This window comes from Palaemon carinicauda, chromosome 38 (genome assembly GCF_036898095.1).
Source record: "Palaemon carinicauda isolate YSFRI2023 chromosome 38, ASM3689809v2, whole genome shotgun sequence".
Classification (NCBI taxonomy): Eukaryota; Metazoa; Arthropoda; class Malacostraca; order Decapoda; family Palaemonidae; genus Palaemon; species Palaemon carinicauda.
Genome location: NC_090762.1, coordinates 9,799,798 through 9,825,775, shown reverse-complemented (window position 1 = coordinate 9,825,775; position 25,978 = coordinate 9,799,798). Strand labels below are relative to the sequence as shown.

General features: G+C 35.6%; 1 protein-coding gene across 1 annotated transcript in view; it reads right to left on the bottom strand.

The window, feature by feature from the left end:
* Window positions 1–25,978, bottom strand: part of LOC137630420 (MAM and LDL-receptor class A domain-containing protein 1-like) — a 211,480-nt gene that overhangs the window by 104,680 nt on the left and 80,822 nt on the right. The window contains exons 39-53 of the mRNA XM_068361880.1: window positions 23,974–24,182; window positions 23,317–23,487; window positions 22,947–23,129; window positions 22,218–22,449; window positions 21,517–21,749; window positions 19,742–19,852; window positions 19,016–19,106; window positions 17,787–17,883; window positions 17,432–17,582; window positions 10,460–10,665; window positions 5,552–5,710; window positions 5,092–5,239; window positions 2,081–2,306; window positions 1,836–1,970; window positions 1,502–1,687 (exon numbers count right to left, since the gene is read on the bottom strand). Coding sequence (XP_068217981.1) covers window positions 1,502–1,687; window positions 1,836–1,970; window positions 2,081–2,306; window positions 5,092–5,239; window positions 5,552–5,710; window positions 10,460–10,665; window positions 17,432–17,582; window positions 17,787–17,883; window positions 19,016–19,106; window positions 19,742–19,852; window positions 21,517–21,749; window positions 22,218–22,449; window positions 22,947–23,129; window positions 23,317–23,487; window positions 23,974–24,182 — 2,538 coding nt within the window. The remainder of the gene's footprint in view (window positions 1–1,501; window positions 1,688–1,835; window positions 1,971–2,080; window positions 2,307–5,091; window positions 5,240–5,551; window positions 5,711–10,459; window positions 10,666–17,431; window positions 17,583–17,786; window positions 17,884–19,015; window positions 19,107–19,741; window positions 19,853–21,516; window positions 21,750–22,217; window positions 22,450–22,946; window positions 23,130–23,316; window positions 23,488–23,973; window positions 24,183–25,978) is intronic.

Genomic DNA, 25,978 nt, shown 5'->3' with positions numbered 1-25,978 from the left:
GTCTCGAATATGGAAGTGATCGACCTGCAAAGGGTGACTAGTCTACATGCCATTGTCTGCTTTAGGTCTGATTTTCGTCTAACTTTCCTCCTTCCCCGTTTTTTTACACCCCCCAGGGGTCGACCTCGACCCTGACATACCTTTATAGGGGTAAGTGATCAAACAGCAAAGTTATTACATAATTATAAATTGTCGAACAGTGTTGATACTTGTTTGGTTCTTTATAGTTGGAAAGTGTGGATGGATGGTGTGTCTACCACTTGCATGACATTGGTTTTGGCTTAGATGCCATATATTGCCATGAGGTCCATTTTCCCTCAAATGCTAATTTCTGAATTTTTTTTATTTTTTGCAAATTTGATTTTTTCTATTTATTTTGAATTTATCTTCAATAATGGCCAGCAGGCAGTATTCCCTCGGCATGGATGTTATCAACACACTTCTAATGGAGTTAAAAAGAGATGTTGATGATAATATGGAGTTTGCAACCCCATTCTTCATTTCAAGTGGTAGATTGGGCTGTAAGAGTTGTTGCGGTCTGCGGCCATTTTGTTGACATACCCAAAAGGTAAGTTGGCATATCTCTATATATTCTTGTTCTGTATAGAATTCGTGATATTTTGGTGTATTTTAATGCATAAATATCATATTTTATAGGAGATACAATGATTTTCATAAGAAATATACATTGTGAAACTAGGCCGTCAAAAAATGACCTTTAGATTTCGCCCATGATATAACAGTAAATTACATCTTAGTGCACATTTTATTATGTATTTCTGTTCTAGGACAATATGGGTTTATTCTATAAAAAAATTAGTCTCTTCCTATTTCATTTGGGTACCCAAAAAAATTCATGAAATTTGGACAAATTTTTTTGGCCAAAAAAAGTTACCCTTTTTTTCTCATTTCAGATCTTGACTTCTATGGGTCCAACTCATTTCCAGCAATTACACGCTGTTGCTTTGCCATCTAAGAAGGTGTCCCTAAAGGGATTTATGTGTATATGTATATTTCTATTTTTTGTGAATATTTACGTCATCTTTTTTTTTGAATACTTAAATTTTTAATATATTTCCAATAAATAGTTGTTTTGTAGATGGGTATCATTTATATTTTCAGTAGTCTTTAGCATTCTTTGAAGTATTTTTAGCAAGTCAAACAATACAGATTGATGCATAACTAAATTTTTCCTGAATTTTTTTCGGAGTCGGGGTCGTGCGCGACCGAGTATACCCTTAAAGGGATGTCCGAGGAGCGTACCTATCCAGGGTTAAAGGGAGACAGATGAAAACAAAGACCTAATAGAAGTTCAGGACGACCGAGTAAGGACAAAAAAGAGCGAAATCATCTAACCTTTAACCTTATAAAGGGTGGAGGTGACAGAAAAATATTTATGATGATCCATAACACCGTATGACTTAAATAAATGTATACACGAATACTTCACCCTGTCTGCATAAAGTACTAAAGGGCTAAGAAAAGGGGCTATATATATTACCTCCTTCTTTAAGGCGCTCTGTGACCATAATAGCTTGAATGCGCAAATGGAATACAGAGCGCATGAATTCTAAGGAGTGTTGTTTGTAGGTCCAAATATGATTTATAGTTTCAACAAAAGATGTCCTTATCTGTGTGACATTCCTTTCAACATCAACAGTTGCCAGTGTCACCCAATTCTCATCAACTGAAAAATTAAGTAAATGATATTAACAAAAAGTATCACATAAGATTGAAAAAAAAAAAATTATCATAATTCATAATTTGATAAAAGTTGTAACTCATAATCGAAAACAGAAAGCTATCTATGCAAAGTAAAAAAACGCTCTACTTACGTTTACTTTGATCAGCAATCATATACATAGTAAAGCAGTAGTTTTCACTGGTAGGTGCAATATCAAAACTGATTAGATCTGCATAGCAATCAGGACCATAAGCACAATTTGCCAGATCAAATGAAACATAATGTCCTGTAAGTGATGAAAAGTGCAAGACATATTAATAAAAATATATAAAAAAAAATTTATGGAAAATCTAAATTTCACTGATAAATGCTATTAAATGCATCAACATTATTTACCTGTTCCTGTGCCTGTTGTATGATCTGTAAACACCCCATCACTAGACTCCTCTGCCTTTAGCCATTCCCAACTGTTGTCCTTTGGATCTGGAACACTTGTATAACCACAAAGGCCACCTTCAAAATCACAGGTGCCTGGTGGTATACATGCACCCCGTTTCACACTTAGATCATCAATGGCCATGGCCCCAGATGTGCTGTTCTTACGAATCCCTTGTAAAAGTACCTTTAATAAGAAGAAAACTACTTAACCCCTTGAATGGCAGCACCTCATCTAATGATTTAACACTCATGCCCCCGGCCCATTTTTTGGACTTAGACATTTTACTGTTTTGGACTTGGACAGCATAAAAGATAGGAGTTTACAATATCTATTATCAAACAGCTAAATCAATTTTAGAATTTTCCAATATTCTTCCCTTCACTAACCACATACACTTAGTAAAGGAATGAATATTTTTGTGGTATGTAGTAATTGACGTGCCATTCTCTTTGTCTCCTCATTTTAAAGTAAAAAATTATCCCAATACACTGACACAAAGAAGCAGCGAGGAGAAGAGAAGTTATAGAAATAAGGAATTTTATTATTAAAATACTTTTTATTTCTATGAACCTCCCATCATGTTCATATTACTGACTCCCATACTCTACTGGAGGTGGTAGGGCAGCAAAGAAATATTTCTTTACTGCCATACCACCTCCAGTAGAGTATGGGAGTCAGTAATATGAACATGATGGGAGGTTCATAGAAATAAAAAGTATTTTAATAATCTTCTTCTTCTTCTTCTTTGTCTACATCTTTTCCCTCTTCTATGTGGAGTCGATGTTTCTGGTCAGCTTTCTCCATCTACCTCTGTCCCACATCTCATCACCGGTTAATCCCTTTGATCAAAGGTCATCCTTGATACAGTCCACCCACCTTCGCTTTAGTCTCCATCTCCTCATTCCCTGCCTCCATTTCTATCACTCTCCTCCCAATATACTGTTCATTTCTTCTCATGACATGACCGTACCACCTCAGTCTACTTTCTTTGATCTTATCTGATAGTTTTCTAATTCCTGTGGTACCCCTAATTACTTCATTTTAATCAAAAGCAATATATTATGGTTAAGAATTAGTATGCTGGTTTAGATTACTTTTAACAGAACATCTCAAAATACGATTTGAAATATGCGGCTCCAGATTGTTTGATAAAGCTATCCAAAATACTGTACTGAAACTAGTCTAAATGAGTTTTATTGATCTAAATGATACTTTGATTGATATTAAATTAATCATCAAACTAAAACCCCACATATTTGTACATATGGGAGTTGAAAATTAACTGAACTTGAAATTAATTACCGAATACCATGGGCCTGCAGCCACTATGGGGCCTAAAGCCTATGCATCTTCATAAGCAATGCATGTTTCTTTAATATAATATATAGCGGAAATCAACTTGGTACACCAATAAGATGCTGTTGAAACTCTTTCCAAATTGAAGTTTCTAAAAAATTTAAGATAAGTAGAATGTCTACCGAATTCATGTAACTTCACTTCAAGCCTATCATTGGATATATATCTAATTCTTTGTGAGCTACTGTAACAAACCTTCAAATTATATTTTATTTTAGGTCATAGGGTGATTAGGGACCTTATTTCTTCAAAACAAACTAAGGACTGAAATTTTGTCCAAATAATAACCCAACGGAATGGATCTTACTGGACAAAGATAAAAATTTTCTGCTGAAATGTTACTTTCATTTTAAGAAAATGAATCTGAAAAAATTAAGGCAAACTCTGACTTAAAATAATTTTTTGGCTCTGAAGGAAGACAAAAGGGACAAAATCATAGTGTTCCCTGAAGGTAACTTTGACAGATAAGTGTTTTTCTAAAATGGTTTTAGCCATCAGGATTTTAAGAGAAATATTTCAACAGTTCAAAATTCAGAGTCAATACATAGAATAAGTAGATATAAAAAATAATCATATATATATATATATATATATATATATATATATATATATATATATATATATATATCACAAGCACACGTGATTTCAATCAATATATATATATATATATATATATATGTGTGTGTGTGTGTGTGTGTGTGTGTGTGTATGTATATAATAAAGATTAAAGGAAGTCAAACTTCATTAAAAATAGCATGTGTACCAAAAACTCATATAAATAAGGAAAGGTACAAAGAAGGACCTTTCACCGGGCGTCACAGGCCTCTTCCCAGAAATAGATTTTTCCTTCGTCAAAATCCCTTAAATAAAAAAAATTCTGAGCTAATGGTTTCAGCGCCAAATTACCCCCCTAAACAGATGTCTTTCCAACATCTATTATGGAGTCCCCTCAATGCTGCACCCAGGGTCATATGTCCCACCCAGGCAACCCCTTTGCAATGCCCCTGGTAATAAGCAGACAATATTGAGTAGGTCTGATCGGTAGCGAACTACTGAAGAAAATAAGGAGACAAAGAGGATGGTGAGTCAGTTACTACTTACCGCTAGAATTGCTACTCTATGCTAAGTGCATGTGTTTATTGAAGGGGAGAAAATGGTTAAATTTCAAAATTTTACAGGTATAGGGCATTAAAATGAATTTCTGGAAAAGAAGCAATATGAATATACGGGGAAGTTTATAGAAATGAACTTCATGCTAAGTCTGTGTAACATTTTAAATAAAATGAAGCTTATATTTGTTAAATAAAATTAATCATTACTATAGTAATAATACACTGTTTGGCCTATTTTTTCATTCACAAAAATCTGAGAACAAATGCACCTCCCACAGAGGCATAAAGACTGCAGTTTGCATGTCATAACCCTATAATTACAGAAACAGTGTAGTATGAAAGCTATTTAAAAAACAAGAGAGGAAACATAATTCAAGGACACATTATTCACATCTTTGTAGCATACTCCCATACCAGTATATAGGCATATTTAACAATCAAAGGTCTTTCTTAGAGAGAAGAAAAACAATCCAGTAAAATAAAGGGTTGAAAAAACTCACCGTAAAATTCTGCTCATTGAAGATGGTTGCTTCACCATACTGCCACATATTTCTACCATTAAATGAGTGATGCCAAATGATATCACCCATTTCTTCAGGGTCAACTTTCCCAAGCCTGACATTCAGTTCTCCTACAGGAAGTTTGGGACTGGAAAAATAAATGAATATGAATGTCTCAGACATTTTATCTAATAAAGTTCAAAATAAGAACTGTTTTGATTTGCTCTGAAATATCTACAATTTAAGAGATCTTGATGTTTCAGAATAAGTCAGAGACTCAATACTCTGATAATCTGAAACATCAGTAACTACCATTAACTTCAACTTTTTCTAATGCTTATATTTAATCAATGGTTTGAAGCTAAATATTACAAAAAGGAAATTGAAACATGATTAAATTTTATCGAACAAACTTTCAAGTTTTTATAATTCATCTTAATCATATGATATTCAAACTTACTCATTAGAGAATAGGTAAAACCAAAAGTTGAAGCAATCACCATCCGACGCAGTTGTTGTGATGAGAGGGCTTGAGTATACACCAAACTGATTTTTATTTTCATCGGTGACAGGAAGGTATGCATAATGTCCACTGTCTGTACCCCAAGAATGATCCACACTATACCAAAACAGAACAAAAGACATCAGAAAGTTTTCTTGGAGAACTTTGAAATATATATTTTGATCAGAACAGCTTTCTTTGAGGAAGTTTCTTTAATGTAGAAGTCAAAAGAAGCTGTAGAATAATCTTTAATAGCAATTTTAATACATAAGTACAGAGTATACAGAATAGATTAACAAATATCCTTATCCTTAGACCTTTTGTCTCCAGAAATTCCTTTAAATTATGTTACAACTTGGTTGAAACTAGTTAGTACAATCATTGTTCCTTTAATTGCAATAAATACTATATGACAGCTATTAAAACTGAAACAGCTTTAAAAATTCTTGATAGTCATGTACATGTACTGGTTGTACAAGAATTAACAGTGGCATTCAGAGAAGGAACCCCAACCCCCTAATCAATACTTTTCTTGACCAGTAAGACAAGTAAATTTAAATCTAGAGGATTTTTAAAAAGATTTAGAAGAACAATTGATATGAGTATACAAATATAATACAATACCCATTCATGAAAATGAAAGAAATAAATTAATGATGTTAAAAGCTGTATATAACTCATGATTATCAAAACTAGCTTTGTTAGGACTGTAGCAGTCAAAGGCTGGAGTAGCATTATCATTATCATTCCCTCTATAAACGATTAGCCTAGTCGTCTGGATTTCCCCTTAAAGTAAAAGTAAGCTTTATTTCACACTGAACTTTAATCTGATCAGCAACAACGAAACATATTTCCAAAGAAGAACAGGGAGGCCTATTCACTCATCAAAACAAATATCTAATTCACAAAATTGTCTCCAGCATAAGGCATAAAAATACGCAGATCATGATCAGCCAAAAACTATTCTCTTACACAATCTAAGAAGTAATTACTAATAAATCCAGGAAAAGACCTTTTAACCACTAAAAACCAATAACAAACGAACGTCTGTATACAACCGAGTGAACTTACAGACTGCAGAAAATGATATGACACGCATACTGTTATTGTCAGTACTGTAGATGCTGTTTGTCTCATTGCTTCAATAGAGTAATTAGTATATGGAAGGAAAGAAAATGGGTAACTTTCTCATTTTTAAGGGGCACCATCAACATACCAAGCTTCCAGAGACAAAATCAATATGAACATCAAGGGAGATTCTTAGAAATAACTGATCATAACTATATTAACTAAAGACTGGGGATCTAACATACCAGATAAGTTTGGCTGATTGTCAGGAAATTTCATAATTTTTACAGAAAACTTCACTACATACAACTAGGAGAGACACTCTTAAAACCTCCAGGTTCATTAGGTATTTCAGTAAACACTAAATTTCATCTGTAATTATGAGATTCTATTTTTATTCCTTTGTCAGTTACACTACGAAACATCAACACAAATAGGTTGGCACAGGAAGTCATTGCTCCATTGACAAAAGTCATGTGGCTGACAGAGAGTTTGTCACAGCCGGGGATCACCTTAGGGTTAAGGGGACTATCCGCTATGTTTTGTTCGGATTATTCAAAATACAGTACATAATTTCTATATATGTTTTAGATATATATAATATCTTCATCACACAAAAATTTCAAGTCATTTGAGCAAAATGTTTTAGATTTATTAGCAAAAAACATTATTTTTCACAAAAAAAAAAAATTAGGTAACGATTTCTCCATTAATATGATACCAATTCTATTGAAATCGTACCATAAAAACTACGTTATAAACCAAAGAATTCCGTGTGACAGAATTTTTATTTTTACTTTTTTTTATATTTTTTTTTATTTTCTTCGTCTAAACGCAAAAATAAAATCATGCAAAAAACAAAAAGGAAACTCAAAATTCTTTCACAAAATTATAAGACTTGTATTCCTCTTCCCAATGATATCTTTGTCTCTAGAATTGAACAATAAATATTGAGAAATGGCTACCGACATACGAATAAGTATGTTTTTGAGTTATAAACTCTTGAAGATTTCTTAGAGATTTTCACTTTTTTTCTTAGAAAAATTATAACCTTACTTTGTACTTTTATTCCTACATGAAGGCTCCCTAAACGAGGTATTTAAACCCTAAGTGTACTAATGCAATTAGTGTAAGGGTGTCATGAGTTGCCAGGGTCCTCTCATTGTTGCCAGAGTTTTAGTTAGAATGTTCCAGCTTTAAACTCTTTTTCAAGTTTCCCTCTCTCTTTGGTTCTTTGTTTTTTGTACTCTGCTTACTTTTTTTTTCTTACCTTAGGTAACTTTGGCCTTGCTATAAAGTTCACAATGGCATTGTAAAAACACAATGTACATACGAACTGCAAGTAAACAAACACACAAACATCATAACTTCTATACATCTTTGGAGATACTGGCTAGTATTCTCGTAGATCATAGTTGGCCTACACTCTCCCAATGCCATCCATCTTTGCCAGACGTACGAGATTTCGAAACGTAAGTTAAAAAATCGCTGTATATATTAAAAAATAAACACACAAACATGATTCTGTCAAACTCAGTCATGCAGTTAGAATGACATCATTGAAAGACTGCTTCATCTTTATTATTTGTGGAAATAATTGGCTGAAACTTCTGGAGAGCATGTACAACATGTTTCTGCATACGTAGAAACAATAACTTGATTTTTAATTTTTTCAAGTTGTTATATTATCCACCATAGCAGACGGTCCTCTTAACAATAGAAATCAGATTCAGCGAGATGCACCAAAAATATCATCTAAAAGACAGCAGCTTAGTCTCCATGCCCTTGCATTATTGGAAGGACTAAAAAGGATTAAATGTCCAAGATAATACTTATTGCATTCTTTACAAATAAAGAGAATAGAGGGAAAACTCATTCCTGACGCACTACCAAAATATAACTATTGTATCCATTCTGAATATTCATAACTCTAGCTCAAATTCCTTGAAGTTAGTCAAGGACAGTGGCTTATCAACACCCAGATCTTTGTACGTATTGACAATGCCTCTCTAACTATATAATAACTCATTGAAATTTTCTTGATTACACATTTACTTTTGAGAGAGTTATCCAGCTTTTTTCTTTTTCAATTGCACAAACCATTGGCAAATTGAAAAATTCTAGGACTTCTGGTGATCAGTCTATCCAGAGAAAATGTTTAAATTCTTTCGCTCTGCCATGTTTTGAATAATGTTTGCCTGAGTCCTGTCTGGTCCTTGGCTGTTGAAGACCAAAATTTGTGGTCTATCAAATTTTGCAAAACAATTTTGATATTAATCTCTGGAACAGTTGCTCAGTGAGTTCTTTGCATGGTGCATAAGATTTCTCATAATTCTGACCTTCCTTTGCATTTAGATCTTCCCAGATTGTACCATCCTTTACGTATTACTAGATATGCAGTTAATGCTAAGTCTTGCTTTCATTATCATCAAGCTCAATATTATACAGTATTTTAGAAGTTTTATTCCAGCCATGACCAGATTGTGGGCTGATCTTCTTAATTTGGCAGTTGAATCAAAGGAACTTCACAAGTTCAAACTTGCTGCAAATTCTTTAAACAGGTTGAAAGAAATCTCTTTTGGTATTTTATATAAGACTGATCTATTTTCAACATTGGTATATTTTATCATTCATTTTTATTATTTCTCATATAGAGTTTACTTCTTATTTCTCTGTTAACTTTCCTCATTGGTCTGCTTTTCTTGTTGAAGACCTTTAGCTTGTAACTTCCTGCTTTTCCAAATGTGGTTGTAGCTTGGCTAGTAAAAATAAAAACAGAAAAGGGCAAAAAAAAAATGTAGGTAGTTTTTTGTTCAGTAGTAAACCACAGTTGTTTCCAATAAAGTCCTCTGACTGCTCTTAAGTTACCTAAGTCTTCTGAACAAAAGGTAGCGGGGTTCCAAAATATATCTGATAATAGTGGCAATCTTTCTAAAATAGGAAGTTATCTTGATACCTATCCTATCTACAGTGTCATATACACTTTAACCTATGCAATCCAAATACTTATACATCTCTTAGCATAAGTTTGTATTCAAGAAAAAGAAGCTGACAGGGGCTTATAAAAATAAAGAAAAAACAAGGCTTATCTTTGTAAAAAGGTAATGAAGAAGTAGAGGGCAAGATTATGGGAATACTAACATTAATCGATAGCCTATTGAAAGGAAATTACTCAATTTGCCTGCTCGTTTTCCACGGCTTTGCTTTGCCAGAAACATAACGTCACCAGACATACACTACAGTAAGAACTCGACAGATATTAAGACTTTACCTAATATATTTTTTATCTAAAATGGATACTGTATGATGTCAATGAAAAAAACTAACTTACCAAGATAAACTAATTCCTTTTTATACAAGAAAATAGATTACTTCTAAGGAAATGGTGTCCTATTAGTGTACTATTTCCAAAAGACTTGTAACGCCATCACAGTGAAAAAAGTGGTTGTAAACTCAAAGTTGTAAGTCGCATATGCCGTAAGTCAACTATTACCTGTATGTTCATTAACAATACATAACTCGTTCCAAAGAACCAATATTCAGAATGCTAACAATTAAATCATTATTCTTTGGAAAAATCATAAAACCTCATTACTTTCCCCAGGAGACAGGCATTTCAGAAGCAGTCAAACTTCAATATAAGTGAAAGATGACCAAATGTCATAAAATTGATTATGAATACTGGAAAGATAAGGATAACTAAAGAAAAGAAAAACAGATGTACAAAAAAAACAAAGACAACAATGATAGAGAACAAAAATAATTATACAGTAGTGAAAAAAAGTGGTAAAGACTTACGATGGGGTGTTCGGGACTCCATCTTTAGCAGCAGCTATTAGCCAGTCCAACGATGATCCTGTAACCTGCGTATTTCTCCACTCACAATCTCCACTAACCTCATCGAAAGTGCATACCAAAGGTGCTGGGCATTGACCTTGTATTAAGCTAAAATCATCCAACCTAATTCTCTGCGGTGATGTGATGTTGTCAGCTGTCACCCATACCTGTACAGAAGGACCAATTAATTTCTAAATAAAGAAGAAATTACAGAATTCATTGCTTACAAAAAATAAAGAGCACTTCAACAATATCTAGCTCTTAATTTTTATACAATTACATTTGCACAAAATTCAACAAAAAAGTTAAAAAGATTCTTTCTACAATCCATTGCATGCTGACGGATTAAGTTAAGCTTATATAATAAATGTTATAACTAAAAATAAGCAGATAACATAAAATCTCCTCTCAAAGACAGACAAGAAATACACATTAAAGACATTCCTCACTTCAACATATTTATCTATCATTAAATTTATTCAACTTCCAAACCTAAATTTTCATCAACCCTTTTCACCACACCTGAAAAATGTTATTTTCCTTAGTAAAATAAATTTTTGAATATACTTACCCGATGATCATATAGCTGTCAGCTCTGCTGCCCGACAGAAAAAACCTACGGGCGGAATACGCCAGCGATCGCTATACAGGTGGGGGTGTACATCAACAGCGCCATCTGTCAAGTAGGTACTCAAGTACTCGATGTCAACAAGAACCAATTTTCTCCTCTGTCCACTGGGTCTCTATTGGGGAGGAAGGGTGGGTCCTTTAATTTATGATCATCGGGTAAGTATATTCAAAAATTTATTTTACTAAGGAAAATAACATTTTTCAATATTAAACTTACCCGATGATCATATAGCTGATTCACACCCAGGGGGGTGGGTAGAGACCAGCATTACATGTTGACATTATGAGCTAAGTATTCCGTATTTCATTTTAGCAGTTATTCAAAATAACAAGCATAAAATAAATAAGTACCTGGTAAGGAAGACGACTTGAACAATTACTCTGCCTTTTTAAGTACGTCTTCCTTACTGAGCCTCGCGATCCTCATAGGATGCTGAGCGACTCCTAGCAGCTGAAGTATGAAGGGTTGCAACCCATACTAAAGGTCTTCATCAAAACCTCTAATCTAGGCGCTTCTCAAGAAATGATTTTGACCACCCGCCAAATCAAGTAGGATGCGAAAGGCTTCTTAGCCTTCCGGACAACCCAAAAATATTTCAAAAGAAAGATTAAAAAGGTTCTGGAATTAGGGAATTGTAGTGGTGGAGCCCCCACCACTACTGCACTCGTTGCTACGAATGGTCCCAGAGTGTAGCAGTTCTCGTGAAGAGACTGGACATTCTTAAGATAAAAGACGCGAACACTGATTTGCTATTCCAATAGGTTGCGTCGAATATACTTTGCAGAGATCTATTTTGTTTAAAGGCCACGGAAGTTGCGACAGCTCTAACTTCATGTGTCCTTACCTTCAGCCAAGCTTGGTCTTCCTCATTCAGAAGGGAATGAGCTTCTCGTATTAACAGTCTGATAAAATAGGATAAAGAATTCTCTGACATAGGCAAAGATGGATTCTTAACTGAACACCATAAAGCTTCAGACGGGCCTCGTAAAGGTTTTTAAAATAGAACTTAAGAGCTCTTACAGGACATAATACTCTTTCTAGTTCATTTCCAACCATACGATAAGTTTGGAATATCGAACGATATTGGTCAAGGCCGAGAAGGCAGCTCGTGTTTGGCTAGAAAACCAAGTTGTAGAACATGTAGCCGTTTCGGATGAGAATCCGATGTTCTTGCTGAAGGCATGAATCTCACTGACTCTTTTAGCTGTGGTTAAGCATATCAGGAAAAGAGTCTTAAAGGTGAGATCTTTCAGGGAGGCTGATTGAAGCGGTTCGAACCTGTCTGACATAAGGAATCTTAGAACCACGTCTAAATTCCAACCAGGTGTAACCAAACGACGCTCCTTCGTGGTCTCAAAAGACTTAAGGAGGTCCTGTAGATCTTTATTGTTGGAAAGATCTAAGCCTCTGTGACGGAAGACTGATGCCAACATGCTACTGTAACCCTTGATAGTGGGAGCTGAAAGAGATCGTTCTTTCCTCAGATATAAGAGGAAGTCAGCTATTTGAGTTACAGAGGTACTGGTCGAGGATACGGATACTGACTTGCACCAGTTTCGGAAGATTTCCCACTTCGATTGGTAGACTCTAAGGGTGGATGTTCTCCTTGCTCTAGCAATCGCTCTGGTTGCCTCCTTCGAAAAACCTCTAGTTCTCGAGAGTCTTTCGATAGTCTGAAGGCAGTCAGACGAAGAGCGTGGAGGCCTTGGAGTACCTTCTTTACGCGTGGCAGACGTAGCAGGTCCACCCTTAGGGGAAGTGTTCTGGGAACGTCTACTAGCCATCGAAGTGCCTCGGTGAGTTATTCTCTCGCAGGCCAGAGGGAAGCAACTAGCGTCAACCTTGTCCCTTCGTGAGAGGCGAACTTCTGCAGTACCTTGTTGACAATCTAGAACGGAGGGAATGCATATAGATCTAGATGTGACCAATCTAGTAGAAAGGCATCTAAATGAACTACTGCTGGGTCCGGGATAGGTGAGCAAAGTATTGGGAACCTCTTGGTCATCGAGGTTGCGAAGAGATCTATGGTTGGCTGGCCCCAGGTGGCCCAAAGTCTCTTGCATACATCCTTGTGGAGGGTCCAATATGTTGGAATTATTTGTCCCTTCCTACTGAGACAATCTGCTATGACATTCAAGTTGCCTTGGATGAACCTCGTTACTAGTGAAAAGTCTAGACCTGTTGAACAGGAGAGGAGGTCTCTTGCGAACTCGTACCATGTCAGAGAGTAGGTCCCTCCTTGCTTGGAGATGTACGTCAAAGCAGGGTGTTGTCCGTGTTCACCTCCACCACTTTGCCTTGAAGGAGAGACCTGAAGCTTTTCCAGGTCAGACGTACTGCCAGTAGCTTCTTGCAGTTGAAATGCATTGTCCTTTGACTCGAGTTTCATAATCCCGAGCATTCCCTACCGCCTAATGTCGCACCCCAGCCTACGTCCGATGCGTCCGAGAAGAGAACGTGGTTGGGAGTCTGAACAGTCAGGGGAAGACCCTTTCAAAGGTTGATAAAGTCCTTTCACCAAGTCAGACCAGACTTTATCTTTCCGGAAACCGGGATCGAGACCGCTTCTAGCGTCTTGTCCTTTTCCAGTGAAAAGCTAGATGATACAGAAGAGGACGGAGGTGTAGTCTTCCAAGTGACACAAATTGAACCACGGATGACAGTGTCCTAACCAGACTCATCCACAGCCTGACAGGGCAGTGTTCCTTCTTCAGCATCTTCTGGATGGATAACAGGGCTGGGGGTTGATCGTCTTGTTCAGCAATGTCCTCATCAGAGGGTTCCTCATCCGAAACTGATGAGGAAACGGCAACGGAGTGGGCAACGTCTGACTCGCTGAATCCGGTCGCACTGGTGGATGCGTGACGGAGCCGGACACAAGATCATGGTACTGCTGCACAGTCTGTGAACTGTCAACCATGGGGACGCGAGGAAGTACAGCGTCAACCCGAAACTGTCTAGACTGTCTGGGTTGTGCAGTCAACCCCCTACCGGGTTGCTGAGGTTGCCGCACTGCGTCACAACAAGTCACCTCTGCTGGTTGTTGAACGTCTTCCTAGTGACACACTGAACGTCCACAACCACCTCCGAGAGTCGCTTAACGTCAACGTGCGACTGGCAACCCACACTGGGTCGCACCGGTGGAGGAACCACCTCAACTGGCGGACGTGAGTAGGATACCTCAGCGTCAACAAGGCGTACAACCAACCGGTAGGAAGGTTGTTGGCTAGAAGGTTCTTCTCCGTAAAAAATCCTCTATCAAGGACACAAGCTTGGACTGCATGTCTTGCAACAAAGCCCATTAGGGTCTATGGGAGCAGGTGTGGCAACAGACGGGGTTAGCGACCGAAGCGGAACCATTTACCATCCCTGGAAGCCTTGTTATGCTTTAATTAAAGTCCATAGGAGGCTAAGCAGCTTAAGGCTCCTCTCCAAATGACAGAGTCCTCAAAGGAATATCAGAAGGAGGGAGAACAGCACTTTCTCATCTACAGGAACCATGTCCGAGAAAAGCTAGGTTATCTCAGTGAGGGTCTCACTGGTGCATAAGCAGCAGACCAGAAGGCAACGTTATGTAACTGCTTGACAGTCTGTGAACTGTCAAAAACTGAACTGTCAACCACAACAGGTGCGTGAGGACATACAGCACTGGTGTATTAGTAGCAGACCAGAAGGCAACGTCATGTAACTGCTTGACAGTCTGTGAGCTGGCAACAACCAAAGCTGTGTGGGGAAGCCTCAACTCCTGACTGACTAGTCTGCTGCGGGCGAGTGGCGGTAACCACAGTGGGTTGCGGAGGCTGACACACCGTGTCAAAACACGGCAGCTTGTGGTAGCTCACGCACGGCAACGGAGTGCTCCGTGTGTCTGTGGGAGTCAGCATGCGTCTGGCAGGGTCGACTGCGCATGGGTGGAGGAGCTCTCACAACAAGAGTGTGGGAGCAGGCAGCCATGCTGGGCGCACAACCATGGAAGGTTGTAGGCAAACGGGTGCATCGTCAACCTTCTCCGCAGTCGGAGTGTGGGAGCAGGCAACAACCAAAGCGGAGTGGTGGTGCGTGGTGGGGACTGCCGTGGGTTGCGGAAACTAACGCATCGCGTCAAAACACGGCAGCTTGACTCCACCTTCCCACTGCTGATGCGGTAGCTCACGCATGTTAACGGAGGGTGCCGCACGTCGGCTAACATTAACATGCGTCTGGCAGGGTCGATTGCGCATCGGAGGTGGAGCTCTCCGCAGCCGGAGTGTGGGAGCAGGCAGCCTCAGCGTGAGCTGGGCGCACAACCGTGGCAGGTTGTAGGCTAACGAGAGCAGTGTCAACCTTCTCCGCACGAAACTCCTGCATAACCGCAGCTAACTGAGTCTGCATAGACTGCAGTAAAGACCACTTAGGGTCTACAAAAAACGGCAACAGACGGAGCTACTGTCCGTTGTGACTGAGGGTCTAAAACAGCTGGTGCGGCAACAGACGGAGTTACTGCCTGTTGCGGTACCACCTTGCCTCTCTTGGGAGGAGTGCAGTCGTCGGATGACTGCAGCGAGTCCGAACTGACCCAGTGGCTACACCTAGGCCGTTGGACTTGCGCGGAAGGGACCGACTTGCACTGAAAAGCTGCAAGATGTGGTCCATGGTTTCTTACGAGAAACCTCTTCCGCAGACGAGGAATAAATGGGCTCTCTCGTCTTTGTGTGGGTGGGGCGATCTCACGTCGGCTAACGTGGGTAGATACGCCCGAAACCACGGAGGGAAAAACGTCTGTTCGTCGATCAAGGCCTCTCGAACCCATAAGTCGTTCGACATTACTTCTCCCCTGGGCTTGGGAGCTTGTAAGAGGTCCCGGACTAGGTGAACAACTGGCACGAACAGACGAACCCTCGGACGCAACACTGTAACACTTTGCGCATATCACTTTATCACTTTTGATTTTCTGTTTGCACTTATTTCACTGAAATCGAAACTATAACTGATTTCTACCTGAAACACGCAATCCTATCCTTCATTAAAAGGTAGTAATTGCGAAAACAGTTTTACAATGCAACAGAAAAACATAAAAAAAGATAAAGAATTCAGTGGCTGGAAAAGAGACTAAACACTAGATCAAATAAACTACGTTTACAATCTCTCACCGCATAAAGCCTGGGAACAAGAATAAAACCCTAGAAACGTTTTACCTTCTTCCCCTACAGCGACTAGGGAGAAGAGTAAAAAACGAGAACAACGTTACCAGCTTGAACGAAACGTTTATTCTCCTCTCTCTCCCTCCGTCTCTATCTCTCTCTCTCTTCTCTCTTGATTTAGCACCTGAGAGAAGAGCCCAATTATATATCGTTAAAACATGTTATTTGCTAAAGGAAAAAACTGAAAGGTTTCCCAAATAAAAAGTTCCTTTATTTAGAATTTAAACCATTTAAGCTAAGAAAGAATGAACGAAACGCTAGAATCGGTTTACTCTTACTGCAACGTGAAACCGTGATACACTCTCTCTCTATCGTAACGATAGAGCGCATGTTGAACGTTCTGAACGTCAACAACTGCGGAGACTAAAAAACTAAACGTTAGTTCATCTTTGAAAACAGTACGAGACTATCAAAGAAATTCTTTCATAAAACATTAAAAATTAAAAAGTATTAAATTCTTAAAAGGTTAAATACGATATAACGGGCTCAATGTTAATTAACTTCGGTTCCAAGTAAGGACCGCCTACTATTAGGATAGGTCGCATATAAACAAACATAAAAATTAATTTTTTATAAGTTTATAATAAATGGAAAGTTAATCGAAGAGGCCTATAAGGCGGAGAGATATAAAATAAATAGATCTATAACTTGTTAAGTAAAATTACCAAAAACCTAAACACACTTCCGTCTAAGGGAAGGGTCGGCCATTTAAAAGTGAAAGAGAGTCCATACTCTCTTCGTCACCATAATTAAATCTATCCAAAACGAGTTCAAGTTTTGAAATGAAGATAAAACCCCTGCATAGCGAAAGCTCAAAACTGGAAAAGTGTACTTCACCAAATCGTTGTGAAAACAAATCCAGTTAGGGACGGCGTATTTAGTAGGTCTTGCCATTGGCACGACAGAGAGAAAATTGGTTCTTGTTGACATCGAGTACTTGAGTACCTACTTGACAGATGGCGCTGTTGATGTACACCCCCACCTGTATAGCGATCGCTGGCGTATTCCGCCCGTAGGTTTTTTCTGTCGGGCAGCAGAGCTGACAGCTATATGATCATCGGGTAAGTTTAATATTGAAAATTACCTTCCTCTTCTCTTATATCAGAGATTGAGTCACTTTACCTGGTAGTCGCATGTTGCAAGAACATTGAGGTACTGGGTACGCCAGTCTAGATATTCCATGCTATCATCTGATTTCCAGAGGAGTTCTACCTCAGTTGAATCTTTACATTTAAGGGTTACTGTTAGATTGGCTCGTTCCTCAATGAAATACCTAAAAGGAATAGAAAAAAAAGTCATAGTCTTGTCAGATTAGCTTGTTCCTCAATAAAATAAGTTTTATCAAACATTAAGCAACATTTTACATGTTACTAAGGTCTTTCAGCTTACATACAATAATGGATATTGTCAATAAAATTAAATATTTTTACAGAAATTTTATAAGAATGTTAGAAAGAGAAAAATACAAAAGGATTACCGGAAAGATATACAAAAGCCAATAGAAGGAGACCGCCACCATGTTTGCAGTATTGCTGTTGATGGTTCCTCAGAACCAGCTACCATCAAATAGTCATCTGGAAAAATAAAAAGAAATCAACATTAAATCTATTAAATATATTGGATTGTTATAATGCTGTAATAACCTATGAGTGTTATCTATCAAGTTTAACAGTAGCAAAGCATCTTTCTTTTTATCTTAAGATATTCTATAAAAAATAATACAAATTATTGATTAATGACCACAAGCAAACAGGTGATTGCTGGCTATATAATAGTTGAGAAAACCATAATGTTTAAAAATATCATTGTGCTGCATGAATATAAATTCTTCCAAGGCTGTGGTACCCTATTGGAAATGTCCCTGCCTGACTTATGCTAGACTGGGGTTTGAGTACCGTTCAATCTCAATGGTGTCTTGTAGTTTCTGTAACCTCACCATCCTTGTGAGCTATGGATGGGGGGATTGGGGAAGCCTATAGATCTACCTGCTGAGTTATCAGCAGCCATTGCCTGATCCTATTATAAGATATAATGTGGTGTTTTTGTTGGGTTTGGAAAAAATTAGACTATATTCATGTAAAATGTGACTCATAATACAAAATTTTCACAAAACGAAAGCCAATCCGGAATTAATTAATTTAGTGCTGTGAGGCATTACTTATAATATATGTATATATATATATATATATATATATATATATATATATATATATATATATGTATATATATATATATATATATATATATATATATATATATATATATATATATATATATACATACTGTATATATATATATATATATATATATATATATATATATATATATATATATATATATATATGTATGTATGTATGTAGGCTGGGAGGAATGTAGAGAGTAGAGGTACCCTTTTTTGTTTTTGTTTCATTTGCTTATGTCGGCTACCCCCCAAAAATTGGGGGAAATGCCTTGGTGTATGTATGTATGTATGTATGTATGTATGTATGTATGTATGTATGTATGTATATACCCACATAAAACAATCCCTTATCCACCACTTTGCAGAAATCCTCACATAACCTATTTTATATCCCTAATCAACAGACAGGGAACAAACTAAGTGAAACAATGATATAATAAAATGTTGGTTGAAAAACAGATCCAAATACAAACTTTTTATAATCTCACTTGAAATAATAAAATACTTTTATATGGAAAACTTACTGTATAAGTCACCAACATACTTCCAGTCTCGATCATCATGGTGACTTTCATAGAGATCACAAGGCTCATCAAAAGTGCACTGAATATCTTCCTGCATTAAAAATCAGATAAATTATTATTTCATTTTTTTTACAAATATCATGTATCAGATTACCTTTACAATGCCATTCTCTGCCTAATATACTGTAATTAAATACTTTTCTTAAAGTTGAATTTTAAGTAAAAAAAATTATTTTGAATTTTTACATATCTTAGAGATCAACAAAGAATCTAGAATTAGAATTAAGATGCTGAATGTCTTTTGGTATATAGCATTTAAGTAAAGGATTGAATTAACACAATTTTTAATCATTATTGATGTCATTCCAAAATACATTTTAATCAATATCTTTATTTTAATTCATTTTAGCATAAGATTTACTCTTTCATGGGCACAAAAATTTATAGTTATATATATATATATATATATATATATATATATATATAATATATATATATATATATATATATATATATATATATATATATATATATATATTATATATATATACATATATATATATATATATATATATATATATATATATATATATATATGTGTGTGTGTGTGTGTGTGTGTGTACATACAACTTTTCTCAAAGAAAACAATAATATAGAACCATGTACAGTACAGGTATTGTAGTATAATAACTGCAAACAAAGTAATAATATATTTTCATAACTCACATCAGAATTGGGTTCTTTCTTGGAGCATCGATTGAAAAGCACATCATCCACGGCAATATCATATAATTTTTCATCATGTTTGTCCGGGAACAGCAAACTCTGGAGCTCAGCCTGTGAATCAGAAACAATAGCCTGTTATCCTAAATTCCTTCTACAAACATGAAATAAAAAGAGGATTCTTGATATTTTTCATTTAAGCGAATGATAATGAATGATAATTTTCCACCATTATCACAAGAGTTTAAATGACAAGGTGTTTGTCTTGGTATTAATTGGATAAAAAAATTTCCATACAATGTCATCATCATATAACCCTCAATAAACGAAATGGGAATTTCTTTTCATAAAAAAGGAAATGCAAAAATCTAACAGTAATATCCAAACTATTTCTTGTCACTGACAAATTGCTTGACTTACATCAATCAAAACAATCATTCAATTGCCTTTGATACAGATTATCAGTACAGTCCAGTTGAACCTTGCAATAACAGGCTAATAGCTTAGCATATATGCCCAATATGTGAATAACATCAAAACGAGCAGTTGAGATTAACACCCTTTTGTTCTTCTCCCTTGTTTGACATAATTGAGGGACGTAAATTAAATAAAACTCACAAAAACTAAGTAATATAATAAACAAATGTAAAATGAAACTCACAAAAACAAAGATTAATTTAGACATGGGCCATGTCAAAACAAAGAGAATACAGTGCCAAAAAACACTAACGAATAATCTGGAAACTAATTCTGTACTATTACTTTCTCTACACTTAAGTAAAAAAAATCATAAAATAATGTATACAAGTTTTACTTGTAAATGAATAAGTAAATAAATATATTGTATATATCCATGCATAAAACACCCTTCAGATTGGACCATGTAAAAAATGAAGACAAATTTTAACTTATCTCATATCTGTAATATAACAAGATTGTTAAATCATGAAACCATCTGTGTAGTCTTATAAGTTATGTTTTGGTTATGTAATGATGTTATTACAGAGTAGGTTTTACTTAATGTATGCTTAGACATTCTGAACGTGTTTATCAAAGCTCAAATCATGGAGAATGTGGAAAGGTGTAGATTCAAATTCAGCCAGCCCTGTTAGAGGTCATTCACCTGCCATACTAAGAGATGTTACAACCATGTCAGGCTTGGTCTTCCATATCAATTCCAAATTTCTATACATCCTAATGTATGCTGAGAATATTTGTTTAAAAGAATCTTTTCTTTTTTTTTTTTTGTTCAACTGATTTGCAAAGATGTTAAATTTTCCTGGGATGAACTGAGGGAGAAGGACTGGTCCTCTCAAATTTTTCAAAGTCAATAGATTGATTGATTGATTTGAAGTTCTCTGGAATCCTGACATCGAAGGTCATTGACACCGTCAAAGTCAATAGAACTTCTGCCCTGAGGATTAGGAACTTGGACCTGGTTCCCCATTTTCGAATACTGTATTAGCTAACACTGCCATGTTGTCTGAAAACACGGCCATGCTCCCTTCACCAGTTGTTTAACCATTTGTTACATGATTGTAATGACCATGTCCAGCTCACGCTGAAACATCTTATCAAAGGATGAAAGTTTGTATTTTGCATAGGAACAAAGAAAAAATAAAATTAAGTTTGCTTCAGAATTTTGCAATATGAAATCTCAAGTTTAGAAGAATGCATAAATACTTAAAAAGTATCTAGGGTATATCTGCCAAATCATTTGCAGTAGTTAGTCAGTTAAAGTTCATAACTTTTTTGAATGGTAAAAGAGGCCCACTTACTACAATTGTTGTTTCTTGATCACCAATGTATATATTGGTGTGTCTCCATTCTTGGTTACTAGAACACGACAGAAGTCCTTGATAGATCAGTTCATGGGTATTATTAGCTGTGTATAGTGATGCACTAACCAGGGGTTGAAAATCTTTACAGTAATACCAAAATTGGAGAGAACACTGTAGCCCTGGTGGGCCGACTTCTGGGGATATCATTGTTGCAACTCCCTGAGGATAATCTGAGAAAGAATTCATAAATGCATTTTCTCACTGCTTTTAAGAGGAGGAACTTCATGACACAAAAATGCAGCTAGTGTTTTAAAACTAGAAAAAAAGTGAGATCATATATTGTACCTTAATTGAAATTGTCAACCGTTTATTCTTAAAAGGAAAACTTATCAAAATTGAAACTAAAAATACTTGTCAGGTCATAAAATGACACAGGAATGAACCTTTCTCATTTAATGTTATAGTTCATAATTTTTATTTTCATTCATATAATCTATATTGTACTCTGTGATCTTTTACATTCCAGAATTTTCTTCAAATATCTTACCTGAATGAAAAGTCAAATACTGACATTTCAATTTGAGGTAGTTACAAGATCTCAACAAAAATGCATTTGATCAAATGACAGAAAGATTTGTTTCTTAATATAAAGAAAAACACTTGAACCTATTTCTATACACATTGAAAATAATAATTACCTGCTAATTTTGCTGAAGCCCACATGTAAAAGCCAGGTATTTCCCCTCCATGAGTGTGGTCATATGCAGGGGCAACATCATCAGGGCCATGTGCCTTACTGGCATTAGTTCTTGACCATTTGTATTCACCATCACTCATGTCCTGCCATCCCCCTTGGTCTTCCTCAAATGATGAATTGCCACAGAGACTTTCATCCTCTCCATCCTCACAGTCTTTGTTAAAATCACACACCTTATGAACAGAAAAGGGGCCTCTGTGATTAAATATTATATGCTTGTTTTGGAAGACTTGTTTCTTCTATCTAAATACGTTTTAATGTAAATATAAATTTGGATAAGCAATCTAATAATCTTTTTTCATATCAAAGGGTGATTATGACAACTTTCCCTATCTACAAAATGTTCAGCTGGTAAAAGATTTTATTATTTCTATCAAATACAAATTCTTTTCCAATTTATATGTCACACAAGATATATGCACAACTTAGATATCTAACGATATTATATCTAAAAACAAGGACTTTATCTAAAATTATTTCCAGTATTTTCATTAGTTCTTAAGGTCTTTATACCTTCTCATCTAACTATAGAAAGGTTACTCACATAACACATTAGTAGTAAGAATTCAAAAGTTTAAATCTTAAAAAAATATCTTGAATAAAGAATGATGTAAAGAAATTGAAAAAAAAAAAAAACCTTTAATTCAAGAAATCATCAATAACAACATACCAACATGTCATCTATGCAGTTGCCCTTATGACTACAATAGAACTGGCCAGGAGGGCAAGGACTTGGTTTTGGTGTAACCGTAGGTGGGAACTTTGTTGGGTCTTCTATGTTACAACCAGTAGTCAGTGAAACATCATCCAGGCCTACATAACCACTTTCTTTTATTTCTGCTTCTAACGTCAGCTTTTGAAATCAAAGAAAAAGCAAAAGGTTAAATGAATTAATCACCTTTACACATATAAGGGATTTCAGATACAAAAACACTACCAATACTATAGTAAATTACAGAGCCTGACAAATGGTAAAACTCTCATATAAAAAAACTTTATTACAGATTGTCTTCAAAACTCTAAATATTATAGATACTTACATAGAAATTTTCGCTCGACTGGTAAACCTTATCAAATCGTTGCCAGTAATACACTTCTTGTTCATGCGCTGTGATTGAATCAACTACAACAGCTATCAATGATGAAGCCGAGAGAAGACTTATATAAAGGGTAGTAGTGCTAGCTCCCCCAACTGCGTAATACAGCCGGATCTAAATAAATAAACAACAATAGTGTACTAAAATATATAAAAATTCTACAATATAATTGAAGTTTATCAATTTATAATCACATATACCAGTAATTGTATTCAGGGTATGTTACTGCCTCACATGTGATCTTGAACCTTTACAAATAATTACATCAATTGAGATACTTGAATTTTCAAAAGGATCCTTGTATCTCCTAATAATGCATACACTGAAAATCATCTTTAGAAATATTGCGACAAAGGTAGTAGTTAAATTTCTGATGTAAAGTTAACATTCTAATCTGAAAAGAACCCTTATAGGCTACACCTATAATAAATGATCTATAAAGCATTGCACTATAAGAATTAATGGAATATATTTCTAGCATACAATATTTTTATCTAATTCTAAAACAAATATTCCTAAACTAATGGCAACACTTATGAGAGATTGCATCAAACCTTGATAATGTTACAAGACTTATAATAAACATGATAAATGAATTACCATGCAATTATCTGAAGGACCAATAACAGGGCTGGTGAACAGACTCCTTGATTGCGAGGACGAGGCAAAGATAACATGGTGTCCATCGCCAGTGTTGACAGAATGATCCCGATATGGCGGCTTGATGCTTTTTCTTGATTGTGTTTTTTCAAAGGTCGTTTGCCAGCCACAAAAATCACTTTCAAAATCACACCTTAAGTGATATTTATCTGCCAAAAGAAAAAACTCTTGACATAACTTTCTTGTAACGTGGGTAAGGTTATTTGTTTTACAAATGTTAACATGAATTTTAAAGTTGTATCTGCAAGAATATTATTAAATGAGAAAAAACTGTCCATTTAACTCAATTTTTAGGATTAAGAATATTATAAAATAGGAAAATATTCAGATATCAAGGTAAAAGAAGAAATATCTATTGAATATCTTTAATAACAGAATTTTAATAATAATAATTATTTCATTCTTGCATAAACATTATATTGCTTCTTTGAAAGCTCGGTTTTATCGACATATACCGCTATAACTAAAGATTTTCATATTTTCTTTCCTTTTAATTGATTTATGCCCCTAGTAAATGAATGACACAATCTCGCAGTTAATGGCAGAAGCAAATTTGGGTAAGCCACAGAACATTTGCAATTTTTGTCTTGAAAACAAAACTATACCCTATCCATTCTCTATCCTCTTGACATCACAAGTCAGTTGGGAGGAAGGTGGGCATGTATATGAACATGAAGTGAGCAGAGATAAAAAATCTATCATTAAAATTCTGTTCATTTCTATGAACCTCCCCTGAAGTTCATATTGTTGAATCCCACACTCTGATGGATGTGGGTTACTAGTGAAGGGAAGAGATTAGTCATTTATAGTTTTATAATAAAAAATATTTAAAACTCTATACTCACCTGGTCAAGATTATTGGTGATAAATCATACCAAAGTACATTTTGAAATAAAGGACTCTAAAATGTCTCTCTAAATGATATTTCATCTCCTAATTAAGTATCTATATAACCACACCACCATGTGATTAAAATCAGAATTCTTATAAATTAGGAGAATTATAAATGAACTAAACTGAAAAGTTTTATTCAGTTCCTATAGGACCTAGAGCTCAGCAAATCTATTTTCTGATCCACTTCCAAAAAGGGGATTTGAAAAAACTGTGGCAAGCTGTTAGTCTGAAAATCCTTTTTAGTTCTAAAAGTATATAGAAGTGTTATCATCTCATGCTCCTCAATGCCTACCTTAGAATATAGTGCTCATACTGTAATCCACTTATCAATTTAGCTGAAGCCAATGCCAAAAGGAAAAGTCGTTTAGTTCTGAGATCTTTAAGGAAAATATTCTCCAAAGTTTCAAAACTTGAACTTTTTTAATACTCTATAGACAAATCTAAAATTTTGAAAAATAGACCTTACTACTGGAGGGTTCTCAATACTAAAAGCCCTATATACATTCATTAGAATACCTAAAACTAAAAGATCCAATCCCAGATACTTCAGTACAGAATTAAGCATGGATCATAAAAAAAGGAAACAAAAATTTAACAATATTATCCAAACTAATTCTAGTTGTTGATACATTCCTAGATTTGTACCAATCAAAATAAACATTCCATTATCTTTGACACTGCTCATATGTACACTTATCTTTTGAAACCTATGATAGACAGTCTAGAGGCTGCAAAAAACTTTTGTTTATGAAGATACGGTGGATAGTTTCCATGCGATTAGATGTAGTGCAGATGGGTTTGAATGAATCACTTTTGAAACTGGTTGTTTGAGCAAATTGATTTTGTACGGCAAACTTTTTGGAAACATTCCCTTTGTGATCAGAAGGGGTTTAATTGACATCGCTCCGCTATTTGCAGAGATCCTGAACTTGTTTATCATCTGTCAAATCCTGGCAACACTGGAAATGTGTAAAGACCCAGATTTGATCAGTCTTGTAAAAAGCATCTACCTTCATTGCTAATGGATCCTGGTCATGTGAAAAAATCTACC